Source organism: Oncorhynchus keta, chromosome 22, assembly GCF_023373465.1.
Source record: "Oncorhynchus keta strain PuntledgeMale-10-30-2019 chromosome 22, Oket_V2, whole genome shotgun sequence".
Classification (NCBI taxonomy): Eukaryota; Metazoa; Chordata; class Actinopteri; order Salmoniformes; family Salmonidae; genus Oncorhynchus; species Oncorhynchus keta.
The window spans coordinates 56,199,342-56,220,689 of record NC_068442.1 but is presented as its reverse complement, the minus strand read 5'-3'; the positions used below and the strand labels follow the sequence as shown (position 1 = coordinate 56,220,689).

Genomic DNA, 21,348 nt, shown 5'->3' with positions numbered 1-21,348 from the left:
TCATCAAGGCAAAGGGTGGCTACTTTGAAGAATCTAAAATACTTAAAATACGTTTACTATTTTATTTAACACCTTTATTGGTTACTACATTATTCCATATGTGTTATTTCATAGTTTTGATGTCTTCATTATTATTCTGCAATGTAGAAAATAGTAAAAATAATGGAAAATCCTTGAATGAGAAGGTGTGTCAACTTTTGACTGGTAATGTATATGGAAAACTGGTTTAAAAAATCTTGATTAGAAAAGTATTCACACCCCATATACACATATATATAAATTAAATCCATTCTAATCCTTCTTTGTAAAACAACAAAATGTGTAAAAAGGGGTGTGTACTGAAGGCATGATAGTAATAGTTTGTTTTCTTTACCAGGAATAGATGTTGGGAAATTGAACTTGTTCTAGACAAGGAAGACTATTTAGGCCCTCCCCTCTGGAGTGGGGCAGATTGTTCACCCACGACTGCATGACTGACCCTCAACAAGGGGGCCCCTCAGGGGCGAGTGCTTCGTCCCCTCCTGTACTCCCAGTTCACCCACGACTGCATGACTGACCCTCAACAAGGGGGCCCCTCAGGGGCGAGTGCTTCGTCCCCTCCTGTACTCCCAGTTCACCCACGACTGCATGACTGACCCTCAACAAGGGGGCCCCTCAGGGGCGAGTGCTTCGTCCCCTCCTGTACTCCCAGTTCACCCACGACTGCATGACTGACCCTCAACAAGGGGGCCCCTCAGGGGCGAGTGCTTCGTCCCCTCCTGTACTCCCAGTTCACCCACGACTGCATGACTGACCCTCAACAAGGGGGCCCCTCAGGGGCGAGTGCTTCGTCCCCTCCTGTACTCCCTGTTCACCCACGACTGCATGGCCAAGCACGACTCCAACACCATCATTAAGTTTGCTGACGACACAACAGTGGTAGGCCTGATCACTGACAATGATGAGGTCACTTCGCCCCCACCGACATGTACAGATTACCTCAACTAGCCTGTACCCCTGCACACTGACTCGGTACCGGTGCCCCCTGTATATAGCCTCCACACTGACTCGGTATCGGTGCCCCCTGTATATAGCCTCCACACTGACTCGGTATCGGTGCCCCCTGTATATAGCCTCCACACTGACTCGGTACCGGTGCCCCCTGTATATAGCCTCCACACTGACTCGGTATCGGTGCCCCCTGTATATAGCCTCCACATTGACTCTGTACCGGTACCCCCTGTATATAGCCTCCACATTGACTCTGTACTGGATCCCCCTGTATATAGCCTCCACATTGACTCTGTACTGGTGCCCCCTGTATATAGCCTCCACACTGACTCGGTATCGGTGCCCCCTGTATATAGCCTCCACATTGACTCTGTACCGGTGCCCCCTGTATATAGCCTCCGCATTGACTCTGTACTGGTACCCCCTGTATATAGCCTCCACATTGACTCTGTACTGGTACCCCCTGTATATAGCCTCCATATTGACTCTGTACCGTAACACCCTGTATATAGCCTCCACATTGACTCTGTACCGGTACCCCCTGTATATAGCCTCCACATTGACTCTGTACTGGTACCCCCTGTATATAGCCTCCACATTGACTCTGTACCGGTACCCCCTGTATATAACCTCCACATTGACTCTGTACCGGTGCCCCCTGTATATAGCCTCCACATTGACTCTGTACCGGTACCCCTGTATATAACCTCCACATTGACTCTGTACCGGTGCCCCTGTATATAGCCTCCACATTGACTCTGTACCGGTACCCCCTGTATATAGCCTCCACATTGACTCTGTACCGGTGCCCCCCTAGCCTCCACATTGACTCTGTACCAGTACCCCCTGTATATAGCCTCCACATTGACTCTGTACCAGTACCCCCTGTATATAGCCTCCACATTGACTCTGTACCGGTACCCCCTGTATATAGCCTCCACATTGACTCTGTACCGGTGCCCCCTGTATATAACCTCGTTATTGTTTTTCTTATTGTGTTACTTTTTATTATTACTTTATTTTAGTCTACTTGGTAAATATTTTCTTCTTGAACTGCACTGTTGGTTAAGGGCTTGTAAGTAAGCATTTCAAGGTAAAGTCGACACTTGTTGTTTTTGGCGCATGTGACAAAGTTTGATTTAATTATTATGAGGAGTCGTTTTGATTATTATGAAGAGTCGTTTTGGTTATTATGAAGAGTCGTTTTAATTATTATGAAGAGTCGTTTTGGTTATTATGAAGAGTCGTTTTGGTTATTATGAAGAGTCGTTTTGGTTATTATGAAGAGTCGTTTTGGTTATTATGAAGAGTCGTTTTGGTTATTATGAAGAGTCGTTTTGATTATTATGAAGAGTCGTTTTGATTATTATGAAGAGTCGTTTTGATTATTATGAAGAGTCGTTTTGATTATTATGAAGAGTCGTTTTGGTCTCTCTCTCTTAAACATTGTTTAATTCTTAAATTTTGAAGTTCGTCTTATTTGTATCCAGAATTTCTCCACACATTGACCAGTTTTCAATTCATAATAACAGGCCATATGGATAACTGTCCCCTGTCTTCTTCCTCTAGGCCAGAGCACCAGTACATGGAGCGGTTCTGGAAGGAGGCGCGTGTTGGGGATTTCATTAGACTGCGCTGTAATGAGATCCTGCCTGCAGATGTTCTACTGCTCAGTTCCAGCGACCCGGACCGCCTGGTCCACATCGAGACAGCTACCCTGGATGGAGAGACCAACCTCAAACAGAGACGGGTTGTCTGCAGCTTCCTAGACCTGGTGAGACTATACATTTAACAATCAACCTCAGACGGGGGTCTCCCCAGCTTCCTAGAACTGCGGACCAGTCAAACTACGTTTCTAGTCAATCCTCACGTACCCTAAAATGTAAATGAACTATAATGTTTCATATGGAAAAAGTTTGTTCAATAAAAAAGTAAAATGAGCAAGTGTGCGTCCTCTTCGTCACGCGCCCAGAGACTGATTTCCAACTGTGAGTACCAAAACTCAATTCAACTAAATTCTTCCTTGTTTTGGAAGAAATAACCTTAAAACTTTGAACTGACTGTTGACATCTAGTGGAAGCCATAGGAATTGCAATCTGGGAGCTGGAATTGCATAGGACCCATAGCTTTCCATTGTAAGAGCATGGGATCTCGAAAAAAAAAGAAATTTGGTTGGTTTTTCTTTGGATTCTCTTCTACCATATCAATTGTGTTATAGTCTCATACATTATTGTAACATTTCTACAAACTTCAGTGTTTTCTATCCAATGGTACCAATTATATCCTGGCTTCTGGGACTGAGTAACAGGAGGTTTACTTTGGGCCTGTCAGTCAGGCAGAAATTCTGAAAAAAGGACCCGAGTCCTAACAAGTTTTAATGCAGACAGCTCCAACTTCTTAATCATCGCCTCAATGTTGTCCCGCACATTGGATATAGTTCTGCCGCCCTGGGGCGTTGGGCTAGTAACCGAAAGGTTGCAAGTTCAAATCCCCGAGCTGACAAGGTACAAATCTGTCGTTCTGCCCCTGAACAGGCAGTAACCCGCTGTTCCTCGGCCGTCATTGAAAATAAGAATTTGTTCTTAACTGACTTGCCTAGTTAAATAAAGGTAAAAAAAAAGAAAAAAAGAAAAATGAATTGTCTCGCTATCATAGTGACAAAGGCAGTTACATCCTTGTTCATTTTGGTCAGTTGTATTGTGGGTAAGGAAACCCCAAATAGTGCAATGAAAGGGTCTGGCTCGATCTGTGTGCCGCTTAATTCTGAGAGTGTGTTAAAGATGTCTTTCCAGAAACCAACAAGAGAAGAGAAACACCAAAACATGTGTATGTGATTAGCAGGATTACATTGTACACAATTAGGGTTCACATCCTTGTAAATTTAGCATTGAATGAGACTGTGTCAAGCGCGTATATAGAAGAGCTCTATACCCTTTTGAGTGCCCCTTCCCATAGTTCATCAGATATTTCTTCGCCCAGTTCCTCCTCCCATGAGGATTTAATATTGTTTAATGAGATCAAATTTGACTATAGATTATTGACAATGTGCCTTTCGGAGTAGAAAGTGGGATAAGAAACGCGTCAAACTGTTTCACCAGGAATGGAATCCTGGATCTATGCTGTGGACGTAATTCAGGACTACTACTACTGGCTAGTTGTTATAGCCTTTAGCCGTACCCTCATCCTACTCCTCCTCTGTTCCAAACGTACTAGACGACCAGTTCTTATAGCCTTTAGCCGTACCCTCATCCTACTCCTCCTCTGTTCCAAACGTACTAGACGACCAGTTCTTATAGCCTTTAGCCGTACCCTCATCCTACTCTTCCTCTGTTCCAAACGTACTAGACGACCAGTTCTTATAGCCTTTAGCCGTACCCTCATCCTACTCCTCCTCTGTTCCAAACGTACTAGACGACCAGTTCTTATAGCCTTTAGCCGTACCCTCATCCTACTCCTCCTCTGTTCCTAACGTACTAGACGACCAGTTCTTATAGCCTTTAGCCGTACCCTCATCCTACTCCTCCTCTGTTCCAAACGTACTAGACGACCAGTTCTTATAGCCTTTAGCCGTACCCTCATCCTACTCCTCCTCTCTTCCTAACGTACTAGACGACCAGTTCTTATAGCCTTTAGCCGTACCCTCATCCTACTCCTCCTCTGTTCCAAACGTACTAGACGACCAGTTCTTATAGCCTTTAGCCGTACCCTCATCCTACTCCTCCTCTGTTCCAAACGTACTAGACGACCAGTTCTTATAGCCTTTAGCCGTACCCTCATCCTACTCCTCCTCTGTTCCAAACGTACTAGACGACCAGTTCTTATAGCCTTTAGCCGTACCCTCATCCTACTCCTCCTCTGGTGATGTAGAGGTGAATCCGGCCCTGCAGTGCCTAGCTCCACTCCCATTCCCCAGGCGCTCTCATTTGTTGACTTCTGTAACCGTAAAAGCCTTGGTTTCGTGCATGTTAACATTAGAAGCCTCCTCCTCCCTAAGTTTGTTTTATTCACTGCCCTAGCACACTTTGCCAACTCGGATGTCTTAACCATGTCTGAATCCTGGTTTAGGAAGACCACCAAAAACCCTGAAATGTCCATCCCTATAACATTTTCCGACAAGATAGAACTGCCAAAGGGTGCGGAGTTAGCCTGCAGAGTTCTGTCTTACTATCCAGGTCTGTGCCCAAACAACTTGAGCTTGTACTTTTTATTATCTATCCTGTTGACTTATCACACGCTGCTGCTACTGTGTATTATATATCCTGTTGACTCATCACATGCTGCTACTACTGTGTATTATATATCCTCTTGACTCATCACATGCTGCTCCTACTGTGTATTATATATTCTGTTGACTCATCACATGCTGCTCCTACTGTGTATTATCTAGCCTGTTGACTCATCACATGCTGCTCCTACTGTGTATTATCTAGCCTGTTGACTCATCACATGCTGCTGCTACTGTGTATTATCTATCCTGTTGACTCATCACATGCTACTGTGTATTATCTATCCTGTTGACTCATCACATACGCTGCTCCTACTGTGTATTATCTATCCTGTTGACTCATCACATGCTGCTGCTACTGTGTATTATCTATCCTGTTGACTCATCACACGCTGCTGCTACTGTGTATTATATATCCTGTTGACTCATCACACGCTGCTACTACTGTGTATTATATATCCTGTTGACTCATCACATGCTGTTGCTACTGTGTATTATCTATCCTGTTGACTCATCACATATGCTACTGTGTATTATCTATCCTGTTGACTCATCACATGCTACTGTGTATTATCTATCCTGTTGACTCATCACACGCTGCTACTACTGTGTATTATATATCCTGTTGACTCATCACATGCTGTTGCTACTGTGTATTATCTATCCTGTTGACTCATCACATATGCTACTGTGTATTATCTATCCTGTTGACTCATCACACGCTGCTACTGCACTGTGTATTATCTATCCTGTTGACTCATCACATGCTGCTACTACTGTGTATTATCTATCCTGTTGACTCATCACATGCTGCTACTACTGTGTATTATATATCCTGTTGACTCATCACATATGCTACTGTGTATTATCTATCCTGTTGCTTAGTCACTTAATTCCTAGTTACAGTATATGTACATATCTACCTCATAACCCTTCACATCGATTCGGTACCGTGTATATAGCCATGTTATTACCTGGTACTCCCTGTATATAGCCATGTTATTACCTGGTACTCCCTGTATATAGCCATGTTATTTCCTGGTACTCCCTGTATATAGCCATGTTATTACCTGGTACTTCCTGTATTTAGCCATGTTATTACCTGGTACTCTGGGTATATAGCCATGTTATTACCTGGTACTTCCTGTATATAGCCATGTTATTACCTGGTACTCCCTGTATATAGTCATGGTATTACCTGGTACTCCCTGTATATAGCCATGTTATTACCTGGTACTCCCTGTATATAGCCATGTTATTACCTGGTACTTCCTGTATATAGCCATGTTATTACCTGGTACTTCCTGTATATAGCCATGTTATTACCTGGTACTTCCTGTATATAGCCATGTTATTACCTGGTACTTCCTGTATATAGCCATGTTATTACCTGGTACTTCCTGTATATAGCCATGTTATTACCTGGTACTTCCTGTATATAGCCATGTTATTGCCTGGTACTCCCTGTATATAGTCATGGTATTACCTGGTACTCCCTGTATATAGCCATGTTATTACCTGGTACTCCCCGTATATAGCCATGTTATTACCTGGTACTCCCTGTATATAGCTATGTTATTACCTGGTACTCCCTGTATATAGCCATGTTATTACCTGGTACTCCCCGTATATATAACTGTGTTATTAACTGGTACTCCCTGTATATAGCTATGTTATTACCTGGTACTTCCTGTATATAGCCATGTTATTACCTGGTACTTCCTGTATATAGCCATGATATTACCTGGCTCGTCCAATGTCATGTTAGTTGAGTTGAATCAACAAATCACAGCATGGATTTGACTTCCTGCTTCGGCACACTCACAATGGCCGCCTGTCCGCCCATTATGACATCATTGACTTGAATAGGAATTCCCGTTCTATTCATTTGGTTTCAATCCCATTTGACATGCAGTCCGGAGCATTTGAATGGGTATTACGATGCCCGTGGTCATTTGGCCGATTACCGTCATCCAAAATAACATGTCCACATCCACCTGTATTGTCTCGCCATAACTAAAATATGATTTGTTTGGGAGTTGACTGTAGTTCACTCCTCCAATGTGATGAAGAGACTACATCCCAAATGGTACCCTGTTCCCTACACGGAGCACTCCTTTTGACCCCCCCCCCCTTCTTAGCAAAGAGCAATCTCTCAAGCAATAGTTTTTTTCTTGCTAGGACTGTCTGGAAGTGGTCTGAGTGGGAAGGGGAAATAATGAAAACTAGCTGTTATTGGCACAGTTTGACAACTCTTTCTTATTGGTCTATTAAAAATGTACCACATGGTGATGTCACCAGGCAAGCGAAAACTCCATCCAACCAAAACAGGCTGACAGTTCAGGTCGTCCTTTCAAACAGCTCTTACACTAAACAAGGGCATTGTCATTTTCACACTATTACTCCAACCTTAGTGTGGAAGTATACTGTATATAAGACACAACTGGGCCTTTTTAAGAAGTAATCATAGAGTCGACCTCTGACCTTTGTCATGAAGATTCTAGAACCTAATGATGCTGTCCATGTTAACCAACATTCCACACAGACTAGCGTTGCATTTTGACGAGCTTGTCGGTACACTGACACTAGCTTTATTGTTTGCTCAGGTCTCACACCGATTTGATAAGAATGTTTTGGTCATGATGATTCCTCTTCTACCCTATGTAACATTTACCATCTGAGAGTGCTGATTTAGGATCAGTTTTTATCTGGGATCATAAGAAATATGATTCTATGGACAGGGAGTACCTGATCCTAGATCAGCACTCCTTCTCTAGGACTCTTTGTGAATTACAGGCCTGTTTTCTCAGGTTCTGACGACTCCGCCTCGATCTCACTCTCCCTTGTATACATTTTGGATTCCTTTTAGAAATCAATGAAAATGAAATGACCCACAGAAGAGATGTGGTTTATTGATGAATAGACATGCATATATCAAAGAGGTTAGTTGTTTTTAATAAAGGACAGAATTGCTAAGTAAAATGTGTTTTGTTCTACAGGATTGTGATTTTGACCCGTCCAAATACAACAGTATCATAGAATGTGAGAAGCCTAACAATGACCTGGCCAGGTTCCGTGGCTACATGTGAGTACGCCGTCATTCTCTTACGTTTATACTACCTTCTCCTACTCTTCTTCTTCATCGTGCCTTGTCTTTTTTTTATTACAGAGAGTCCTTCTGTGGCTCAGTTGGTAGAGCATGGCGCTTGTAACGCCAGGGTAGTGGGTTCGATTCCCGGGACCACCCATACGTAGAATGTATGCACACATGACTGTAAGTCGCTTTGGATAAAAGCGTCAGCTAAATGGCATATATTATTATTATTAGAGAGAGGTTATTTTAACATTGATAGACATCATATGGATAAAAACGACTTCAGTGAGCTGCATTTAATCGTAATGAATTACATCTGGTTATCCGTTCCAGTTGCTCTTTCTGCATTGTGCAGAGATGATGGAGGTTAAAAGTTCATTCGGAACTGGAATCAAACTAACGGAAGGAATGGATGTTTCTGCACACTGGCTTTGTCTCAAGTGGCACCCTATTCCCTATATACAGTAGTGCACTACTTTTGACCCTGTGCACTATATAGGTAATAGGGTGCCACTACCATTACCATTTACATTACATTTAAGTAATTTAGCCGCTCTTAACCAGAGCCATTACAAATTGGTGCATTCACCTTATGACATCCATTACCACCATAACCACTACCATTACCACCATAACCACTACCATTACCACCATAACCACCACCACTATCACCACCACCCCTACCACTATCACGACCACCCCTACCACTACCAAAACTATCACTACCATCACCACCACTATCACCACCATCACTATCACCACTATCACTACCACCATCACTACCACCACTATCACTATCGCCACCACCACTACCACCACCACTATCACCACCACACCACTATCACTACCACCACTATCAAATACCACCAATCTCAAATCAAATGTATTTATACCACCCTTCGTACATCAGCTGATATCTCAAAGTGCTGTACAGAAACCCAGCCTAAAACCCCAAACAGCAAACAATGCAGGTGTAAAACCACGGTGGCTAGGAAAACCACCCTAGAAAGGCCAAAACCTAGGAAGAAACCTATCAGGAACCGGGCTATGTGGGGTGGCCAGTCCTCTTCTGGCTTGCCGGGTAGAGATTATAACACTGACCACCCCTACCACTAGAACAACTATAACCACTATCACATGACCAAGATGTTCAAATGTTCATAAATGACCAGCATGGTCGAATAATAATAAGGCAGAACAGTTGAAACTGGAGCACAGCACAGTCAGGTGGACTGGGGACAGCAAGGATCCTTCATGTCAGGTAGTCCTGGGGCACGGTCCTAGGGCTCAGGTCAGTTGAAACTGGAGCAGGAGCATGGCCAGGTGGACTGGGGACACCAAGGAGTCCTCATGTCAGGTAGTCCTGGGACATGGTCCTAGGGCTCCAGGTCCTCCGACCAGACCACTAAGAAAGAGAGAAGGAGAGAATTAGAGAACGCACACTTAGATTCACACAGGACACCGAATAGGACAGGAGAAGTACTCCAGATATAACAAACTGACCCAGCCCCCCGACCACTACTGCAGCATAAATACTGGAGGCTGAGACAGGAGGGGTCACTGTGGCCCCATCCGATATAACCTCACCCAGCCAAAGCACACCACTATCACCGGATCAGGGCCAAACAGGAAGGATATAATCAGGAAGGATCACCCACTTTGCCAAAGCACATCCCCCACACCACTAGAGGGATATCTTCAACCACCAACTTACCATCCTGAGACAAGGCCAGTATAGCCCACAAAGATCTCCGCCACGGTACACCCAGGGGGCAACCCAGACAGGCCGACCACAACAGTGAATCAACCCACCCAGGTGACCACACCCCCAGGGACGGCACGAGAGAGCCCCAGCAAGCCAGTGACTCAGCCCCGTAACAGGGTTAGAGGCAGAGAATCCCAGTGGAAAGGGGAACCGGCCAGGCAGAGACAGCAAGGGCGGTTCGTTGCTCCAGAGCCTTTCCGTTCACCTTCCCACTCCTCAGACTACACTCAATCATATGACCCACTGAAGAGATGAGTCTTCAGTAAAGACTTAAAGGTTGAGGAGTCTCTGACGTTAGGCAGACCGTTCCATAAACTACCCAATGATGACCACCCCTAAGAGGTACCACCCTACCAACCAGGTTAGACCTAGTTTGCGTCTCTGACATGGGTAGGCAGACCGTTCCACTAAAATGGAGCTCTATAGAGAAAGCCCTGCCTCCAGCTGTTTGCTTAGAAATTCTAGGGACAATTAGGAGGCCCCGTCTTGTGACCGTAGCGTACGTGTAGGTATGTACGGCAGGACCAAATCAGAAGGTAGGTAGGAGCAAGCCCATGTAATGCTTTGTAGGTTAGCAGTAAAACTTGAAATCAGCCCTTGCTTTGACAGGAAGCCAGTGTAGAGAGGCTAGCACTGGAGTAATATGATCAAATTTTTGGTTCTAGTCAGGATTCTAGCAGCCGTATTTAGCACTAACTGAAGTTTATTTAGTGCACTAGTAGCTAATTGCAAAAGCATAGTTTAGAAGTGACAATGGTCTTGATATGTTCTTCAAAAGAGACTAGCATACCACTGACCAGCGACTACCACCCTACTATCACCGGAAAATAGCACCCCTATGTCAACCACTAACAAGCATGGATTAACTGCCACTACCATCATTTTTGGACAGAAAGTTTCTGATTTTTGCAATGTTACTAGATGGAAAAAAGCTGTACTCGAAATGGTCTTGATATGTTCTTCAAAAAGAGATCAGGGTCCAGAGTACGAGGTCCTTCACAGTTTTATTTGAGACGACTGTACACCATTAAGATTAATTGTCAGATTCAACAGAAGATCTCTTTGTTTCTTGGGACCCTAGAACAAGCATCTCTGTTTTGTCCGAGTTTAATAGTAGAAAGTTTGCAGCCACTCCACTTCCTTATGTCTGAACACCACGAGGGCACTTCACCATGTTTCATTGAAATGTACAGCTGTGTGTCATCCGCATAGCAGTGAAAGGGTTTTGAATAACACCTAAGAGGTAAAATATATAGTGAAAACAATAGTGTCAAACCAGAACTAGTGGTTCACTAGGAACACCACAGTACCAGTTGATTTGTCACTAGGACAAACCATTCACAGAGACAAACTATATCCCCACAGATAACCATCTCAAACCACCAGAACTTGTTGACCACCACCACCCAATCTCTCCAAAAGAATGTCACCACCACCACTATCAAAGCACCACCAAGGTTACCACTAGGACACCCCTACTACCATGCCATTAAAATGTCATTTACCACCTTCACTTTCACTGCCACTATCACCCCTCTAAACCAGACTGACCATTTCACTATCACATTGTTTGTATCACCACCACCACCATCACTACCAACACCACCACTATCACCACCACCACCACCACCACCAAGACAGATTTATCACTAGGTCCAGTTACCCTACTATCACTACCACTACCATCCCCACTATTTACCACTACCACCACCATCACTATCACTACCACCACTAAAACCACCACCACCATCACTACCACTACCACCACTATCACCAGGAAGGCAGTGACCACTACCACCCCCCACTATCTCTACCACTACCATACTATCAGACCAATGGACCATCCCGATATCACTATCAGTTTTTATATTTTCTCACTCAACCACCACTTTTTCACCATCAGGCTATCATTTACCACTTTTAGAGTTTGGTACACATCCAGTGGACCACCAGCCGTTTATTATCATTTTTTCAACATATCAGGGCCAAGCACAGGAAGCAGCTCTTTCAGTAGTTTAGTTGGAATAGGGTCCCCAGTATACAGCTTGAAGGTTTAGAGGCCATGATTATTTTCATCATTGTGTCAGAGATATAGTACTAAAACACTTGACCGTCTCTCTTGATCCTAGGTCTGGCAGAGTTGTGCAGACTCAGGACAACTGAGGTTTATCAGAGGACGTAATTTGCTTTCTAATAATCATAATCTTTTCCTCAAGTTCATGAATTTATCACTGGGGAATGCTGCAGGTTTAGTTAACAGTATCAAAACCATCCCCAGGTTCACTACCACCACCACCACCAACTATCACCACCACCATCACCACCACTTTTCCTCAAAACTTCATCCCCACTATCACTACAGTGACTATCACCACCATCACTTATGCTGCCATCAGTTATCACCACCACCACTACTATCACCAACCACCACCACGGACTTGTTCTTATTTTCCTACAATTAAGTTAGAAAACTACCATCCCAGACAGCAGTAAGGGCTCCACCGGTACTGCACTAGAAACCCTTCTATCAGCTACCATCCCAAGACTTCCATTATTGGTATCGCCATTTCCACCACCATTATCTGAACCACTGCTTCAGACCACCACCACCATCACCACCACTAGTTCCCTATGAGACATTTTTTTAGTTTTTGGGTGCAACTGCATCTAGGGCAAGGTTAAGGAGGTGAGATCCTCAGTTAGGTGGTTAACCATTAGGCCAGGGCTCGTCCACCACCAGATTATTTGTTGCATCAAGGATCACCACCACTACCACTACCACCACTGACCATCACCACCATCACCACCACCACTATAACTACCAACTACTATCACCACTAACCCTTTGTGTTGTCTGTAATTTACCACGACTACCCCTGATGTTCCTTGGTTGAGGTGAGCACATTATCACTACCACCATTCAAACGTACCATACCACTGGTCAGTCCGAGGCCACCAGGATTGAGGAAAAACATTAAGATCCACAACATTTATTCCATGGGACAAAACTAGGTCCAGCGTATGACTGTGACAGTGAGTGGGTCCAGAGACATGTTGGACAAAACCCACTATCGACTACCACCACTCACTACCACCACTTTGGAGTGGGTCTGTGGACTTTTCCACTATCATCAAAGTCACCAAAGATTAGAATACCACTAATGACTACAAGGTCACTCAGGAACTCAGTCACCAGGCCTAAACACCATATAAAATGACTAGTAGGCTGCACCACTATGACGGGGGATATTTGAGGCCTCATTTACCACTATAAGCCACTACTATCATCACCAACTATCAGTACCACCACTACCATCATCACCACCACTATCACTACCACCACTATGTAAGGTTATCTGCAAATTTGCTACCACCACTATCACTACCACCACTACTATCACTACCAAACTATCACTACCACCACTACCACTACCACCACACCTCACCACCACTATCACTGAGGGATCACGGGGATACTGGTCACTAGTGTACCATCAGGCACTCACTAACACAGTAAATTCATCAGGCTTCACTAGCCATGTTTCAGTCACTACCATCACCACCACTTCACTACTATCACTACCACCACTATCACTATAACTACCACCACCACTACCACCATCTATCACTACCAAGTACCACTATCACTACCACCATGACCACTATCTCTACCAGTAATGACACTTTATCCACTACCACCCCATGTTTAGTTTTCACCTACACAACTACCACCACTATCACTACCACCACTACCATCACCACCACTATCACTACCACCATCACTACCATCACCACTACTACCACTATCACTGCCTGGCCTGCACCACTACCACCACTATCACTACCACCACTATCACTACCACCACTACCACTACACATCTACCATCACTATCACTATCACCACCACTATCACTACCACTACCACACTATCACTACCACCACCACCCTACCACTACCACTACCACCACTACACCACTACCACCACTACCACTACCCACCACTATCACTACCACTACCACCCCTACCACTACCACTACCATCACTATCACTACCACACTATCACTACCACTATCACTACCATCCCCACTCACCACCACTATCACTACTATCACTACCACTACCACCACTACCACTACCACCCCTACTATCACTACCACTACCACCCCTACTATCACTACCACCACTACCATCCCCACTACCACTACCACCCCCACTATCACTACCACTACCACCACCACTATCACTACCACTACCACTACCACCCCCACTATCACTACCACCAACTATCTACCACTACCACTACCACCCCACTATCACTACTACCACTACCCTACCACTACCACTATCACTACCACTACCACTACTATCACTACCACCACTACTACCACCCCCACTATCACTACCTACCACCCCTACTATACCATCACTACCACTACCACCCCTACCACTACCACTACCACCCCACTATCACTACCACTACCACCCCTACCACCACTACCACTACCACCCCCACTATCACTACCACTACCACCCCCACTATCACTACCACTACCACCCCTACTATCACTACCACTACCACTATCACTACCACTACCACCCTACTATCACTACCACCACTACCCACTACCACCCCTACCCCCACTACCACCACTACCACTACCACCCCCACTATCACTACCACTACCACCCCCTACTATCACCCCACCACTACCACTACCACACCACTACTATCACTACCACTACCACCCCACTATCACTCCCACTACCACTACCACTACCACTACCACCCCTACTATCACTACCACTACCACCCCTACTATCACTACCACTACCACTACCACCCCTACTACCACTACCACTACCACCTACCACTACCACTACCACCCCCACTACCACTACCACTACCACCCCTACTATCACTACCACTACCACTACCACTACCACTACCACCCCCACTACCACTACCACCCCTACTATCACTACCACCCCTACTATCACTACCACCCCTACTACCACTACCACCCCTACTATCACTACCACTACCACTACCACTACCACCCCTACTATCACTACCACTACCACCCCTACTATCACTACCACTACCACCCCTACTATCACTACCACCACTACCACCACCACCACCACCATCACTACCACTACCACCACTATCACTACCACCACTATCACCACCACCACTACTATCACCACCACCACCACTACCACTACCACCCCCACTACCACTACCACCCCCACTATCACTACCACTACCACCCCTACTATCACTACCACTACCACTATCACACCACTACCACCCCACTATCACTACCACCACCATCACCACTATCACCACCACCACTACATCACCACCACCACCACCACCATCACTACCACTACCACCACTATCACCACCACCACTATCACCACCACCACCACCACCTACCACTACCACCCCTACTACCACTACCACTACCACCCCCACTACCACTACCACCCCCACTATCACTACCACTACCACCCCTACTATCACTACAACTACCATCCCCACTATCACTACCACCACTATCACCACCACCACCACCACCACCATCACTACCACTACCACCACTATCACCACCACCACTACTATCACCACCACCACCACCACCACCACTACCACTACCACCCCCACTATCACTACCACTACCACCCCTACTATCACTACCACTACCATCCCCACTATCACTATCACTACCACTACCACCACCATCACTATCACTACCACCACTACCACCACCACCACCATCACTACCACTACCACCACTATCACCACCACCACTACTATCACCACCACCACCACCACCACCACTACCACTACCACCCCACTATCACTACCACTACCACCCCTACTATCACTACCACTACCATCCCCACTATCACTATCACTACCACTACCACCACCATCACTATCACTACCACCACTACCACCACCACCACCACCATCACTATCACTACCACCACTATCACCACCACCCTACTATCACTACCACTACCACCCCTACTATCACTACCACCACCACTATACCACCACCCTACTACCACTACCATCCCCACTATCACTACCACCACTACCATCCCCACTATCACCACCACTATCACTACCACACCACCACTACTATCACCACCACCACCACCATCACTACCATCACCACTATCACCACCACCACCACCACCACCACCACCATCACTATCACCACCACCACTACTATCACCACCACCACCACTACCACTACCATCCCCACTATCACTACCACCACCACCACCACCCCTACTACCACTACCATCCCCACTATCACTACCACTACTATCACCACCATCACTATCACTACCACCACTATCACTATCACCACCACCACTACTATCACCACCACCACCACCACCACTACCACTACCACTACCACCCCTACTATCACTACCACCCCTACTATCACTACCATCCCCACTATCACTACCACTACCACCCCTACTATCACTACCACCCCTACTATCACTACCATCCCCACCACTACTATTATCACCACTACTATCACCACCACCACCACCATTATCACCACCACCACCACCACCATCACCACCACTATTCCCTATATACAGTAGTGCACTACTTTTGGCCCTGTGCACTATATAGGCAATAGGGTGCCACTACCATTACCACCATTACCACTCACCACCACCACGATCACCACCACTACCACTACCACCACTACCATCACCACCATCACCACCACCACTATAACTACCACCACTACTATCACCACTACCACCCTTACCACTATCGCTACCACCCCTACCACTACCACCCCTACCACTACCACCACTACCATCACCACCACTATCACTACCATCACCACTACTACCACTATCACTACCATCATCACCACTATCACCACTACCACCCCCACTATCACTACCACCACTATCACTACCATCACTACCACCACCACCACCACTACTATCACCACTACATCACCACCATCACCACCACTATCACTATATACAGTAGTGCACTACTATCACTATATAGGCAATAGGGTGCCACACCACTACCACCACTACCACTCACCACTACCACCACCACTATCACTGTCACCACACATCACCACCACCACTACCACCACTACCACCACCACCACCACCACCACTACCACTACCACCCCCACTATCACTACCACCCTTACCACTATCACTACCACCCCTACCACTACCACAATTACCACCACTATCACTACCACCACTACCATCACCACCACTATCACTACCATCACCACCACTGTCACTACCACCATCACTACCATCACCACTACTACCACTATCACTACCACCACCACCACCATCACCACCACTATTCCCTATATACAGTAGTGCACTACTTTTGGCCCTGTGCACTATATAGGCAATAGGGTGCCACTACCATTACCACCATTACCACTCACCACTACCACCACCACTATCACCACCACCACCACTACCACTACCACCACCACCACTATCACTACCACCCCTACCACTACCACAACTACCATCACTACCACTACCACTACCCTACTATCACTACCATCATCACCACCATCACTATCACCACTATCACCACTACCACTACCACCCCCACTATCACTACCACCACTATCACTACCATCACTACCACCACCACCACTACTATCACCACTACCATCACCACCATCACCACCACTATTCCCTATATACAGTAGTCACTACCACTGTGCACTATATAGGCAATAGGGTGCCACCACCATCACCACCACCACCACCACCACCACCACCACCACCACCACCACCCCTACCACTATCACTACCACTACCACTATCCTACCACCCCTACCACTACCACTACCACCACTATCACTACCACCACTACCATCACCACCACTATCACTACCACCATCACTACCATCACCACTACTACCACTATCATCACTACCACCACCACCACCACTATCACTACCACCACCATCACTACCACTACCACCACTATCACCACCACGACTACTATCACCACCACCACCACCACTACCACCACTATCACCACCACCACTACTATCACCACCACCACTATCACTGTCACTGCATCACCACCATCACCACCATTACCACTATCACCACCACCACTATCACTGTCACTACCATCACCACCACTACCACCACCACCACTATCACCACCACTACCACCACCACTACCACCACCACCACTACTCACCATCACCACCACCATCACTACCATCATCACCACCATCACCACCACCACTACTATCACCACTACCACTCATCACCACCACCACTACTATCACCACCACCACCACCACTATCACCATCACCACCACTATCACATCACTACCATCACCACCACTATCACATCACCACCACTATTCCCACTACCATCACTATATAGGCAATAGGGTGCCACTACCATTACCACCATTACCACTCACCTCACCACTACCACCACCACCACCACTACCACTACCACCCTTACCACTATCACTACCACCAGCACATCACTACCACCACTACCATCACCACAACCACCACTATCACTACCACCACTACCATCACCACCATCACCACCACTATTCCCTACTACCACACTATCACCACTATAACTACCCCAATACTATCACAACTATAACTACCACCACTACCATCACCACCACTACCACACCCACCACCACCACCACCACTATCACCACCACCACCACCACTATCACCACCACCACCACCACCACTATCATCACCATCACCACCACCACCACTATCACCACCACCACTCACCACTACCATCACCACCATCACCACCACTATCACTATCACCATCACCACCACTATCACCACCACCACACTATCACCACCACCACCACCACCACCATCACCACCACTACCCTATACCAGTAGTGCACTACTTTGGCCCTGTGCACTATACCACCAATAGGGTGCCACACTATCACCACCATTACCACTATCACCACCACCCCACCACTATCACCACCACCACCACCACCACTACCATTACCACCACCACTCACCACTACCACCCCTACCACTATCACCACCACCACCACCACCATCACCACCACCACTATCACCCACCACTATCACTACCACCACCATCACCACCACCACCACCACCCCACCACCATCACTACCACCACCACTACCACTACCACCCTTACCACTATCACTACCACCACTACCACCATCACTACCATCACACCACCACTACCACCATCACTACCATCACCACCATCACTACCACACCCCCACCACCACCACTATTACCACCACTATCACCACCACCACTACCATCACCACCACTATCACTACCACCACCACTACCATATTACCACCACCACTACTACCATTATCACCACTACACTGCCATCACCCCCACTACCACCACCATTACTTCCATAACTACTACCACTACCATTACTTTACTACTACCACTAACATTACCACCACTACCATTACCACCACCATTACTATTACTACTACCACTACCATTACTTCCATAACTACTACCACTAACATTACCACCACTACCATTACCACCATTACTACCATTACTACTTCCATTGCCACCATTACCACTACCATTAATACCACCATTACTACCATTACTACTACCACTACCACCACCATTACTTCCATAACTACTACCACTAACATTACCATTACTACCATTACCACCATTACCACCATTACCACCACCATTTACCACCATTACCAACACCACCATTACTACCACCATTACCAACACCACCATTACTACCACCATCACTACCACCACTACCATTACCACCATTATCATTACCACTACCACCATCACAAAAGGCTGGAGTGTTGGAGGCAGGCTGGAGTGTTGGAGGCAGGCTGGAGTGTTGGACCAGGCTGGAGTGTTAGGCAGGCAGGCAGGCAGGCTGGAGTGTTGGAGGCAGGCTGGAGTGTTGGAGGCAAAGGCTGTAGTGTTGGCAGGCAGGCTGTAGTGTTGGAGGCAGGCAGGCTGTAGTGTTGGAGGCAGGCAGGCAGGCTGTAGTGTTGGAGGCAGGCAGGCAGGCTGTGGTGTTGGAGGCAGGCAGGCAGGCTGTAGTGTTGGAGGCAGGCAGGCAGGCTGTAGTGTTGGAGGCAGGCAGGCAGGCTGTGGTGTTGGAGGCAGGCAGGCAGGCTGTAGTGTTGGAGGCAGGCAGGCAGGCTGTGGTGTTGAAGGCAGGCTGTGGTGTTGGAGGCAGGCTGTGGTGTTGGAGGCAGGCAGGCAGGCAGGCAGGCTGTGGTGTTGGAGGCAGGCAGGCAGGCTGTGGTGTTGGAGGCAGGCAGGCAGGCTGTGGTGTTGGAGGCAGGCAGGCAGGCTGTGGTGTTGGAGGCAGGCAGGCTGTGGTGTTGAAGGCAAGCAGGCAAGCTGGAGTGTTGGAGACAGGCAGGCTGTGGTGTTGGAGGCAGGCAGGCTGTGGTGTTGGAGGCAGGCAGGCTGTGGTGTTGGAGGCAGGCAGGCTGTGGTGTTGGAGGCAGGCTGTGGTGTTGGAGGCAGGCTGTGGTGTTGGAGGCAGGCAGGCAGGCTGCAGTGCAGCCTCTATAGAGTGTTACTGACTACTACAACCTCTATAGTGTTACTGACTACTACAGCCTCTATAGTGTTACTGACTACTACAGCCTCTATAGTGTTACTGACTACTACAGCCTCAATAGTGTTACTGACTACTACAGCCTCTATAGTGTTACTGACTACTACAGCCTCTATAGTGTTACTGACTACTACAGCCTCTATAGTGTTACTGACTACTACAGCCTCTATAGTGTTACTGACTACTACAGCCTCTATAGAGTGTTACTGACTACTACAGCCTCTATAGTGTTACTGACTACTACAGCCTCAGTGTTACTGACTACTACAGCCTCAATAGTGTTACTGACTACTACAGCCTCTATAGAGTGTTACTGACTACTACAGCCTCTATAGTGTTACTGACTACTACAGCCTCTATAGTGTTACTGACTACTACAGCCTCTGTAGTGTTACTGACTACTACAGCCTCTATAGTGTTACTGACTACTACAGCCTCTATAGAGTAACTGACTACTACAGCCTCTATAGTGTTACTGACTACTACAGCCTCTATAGTGTTACTGACTACTACAGCCTCTGTAGTGTTACTGACTACTACAGCCTCTATAGTGTTACTGACTACTACAGCCTCTATAGAGTAACTGACTACTACAGCCTCTATAGTG

At 46.7% G+C, this 21,348-nt stretch overlaps 1 protein-coding gene across 1 annotated transcript in view; it reads left to right on the top strand.

Annotated features, from left to right (window-relative positions):
• The window catches only part of LOC118380653 (phospholipid-transporting ATPase VA-like), a 191,728-nt gene that overhangs the window by 46,735 nt on the left and 123,645 nt on the right, over nt 1–21,348 (top strand). The window contains 2 exon segments of the mRNA XM_052475753.1: nt 2,560–2,764; nt 8,215–8,300. Of these exon segments, the coding sequence (XP_052331713.1) occupies nt 2,560–2,764; nt 8,215–8,300 (291 nt within the window).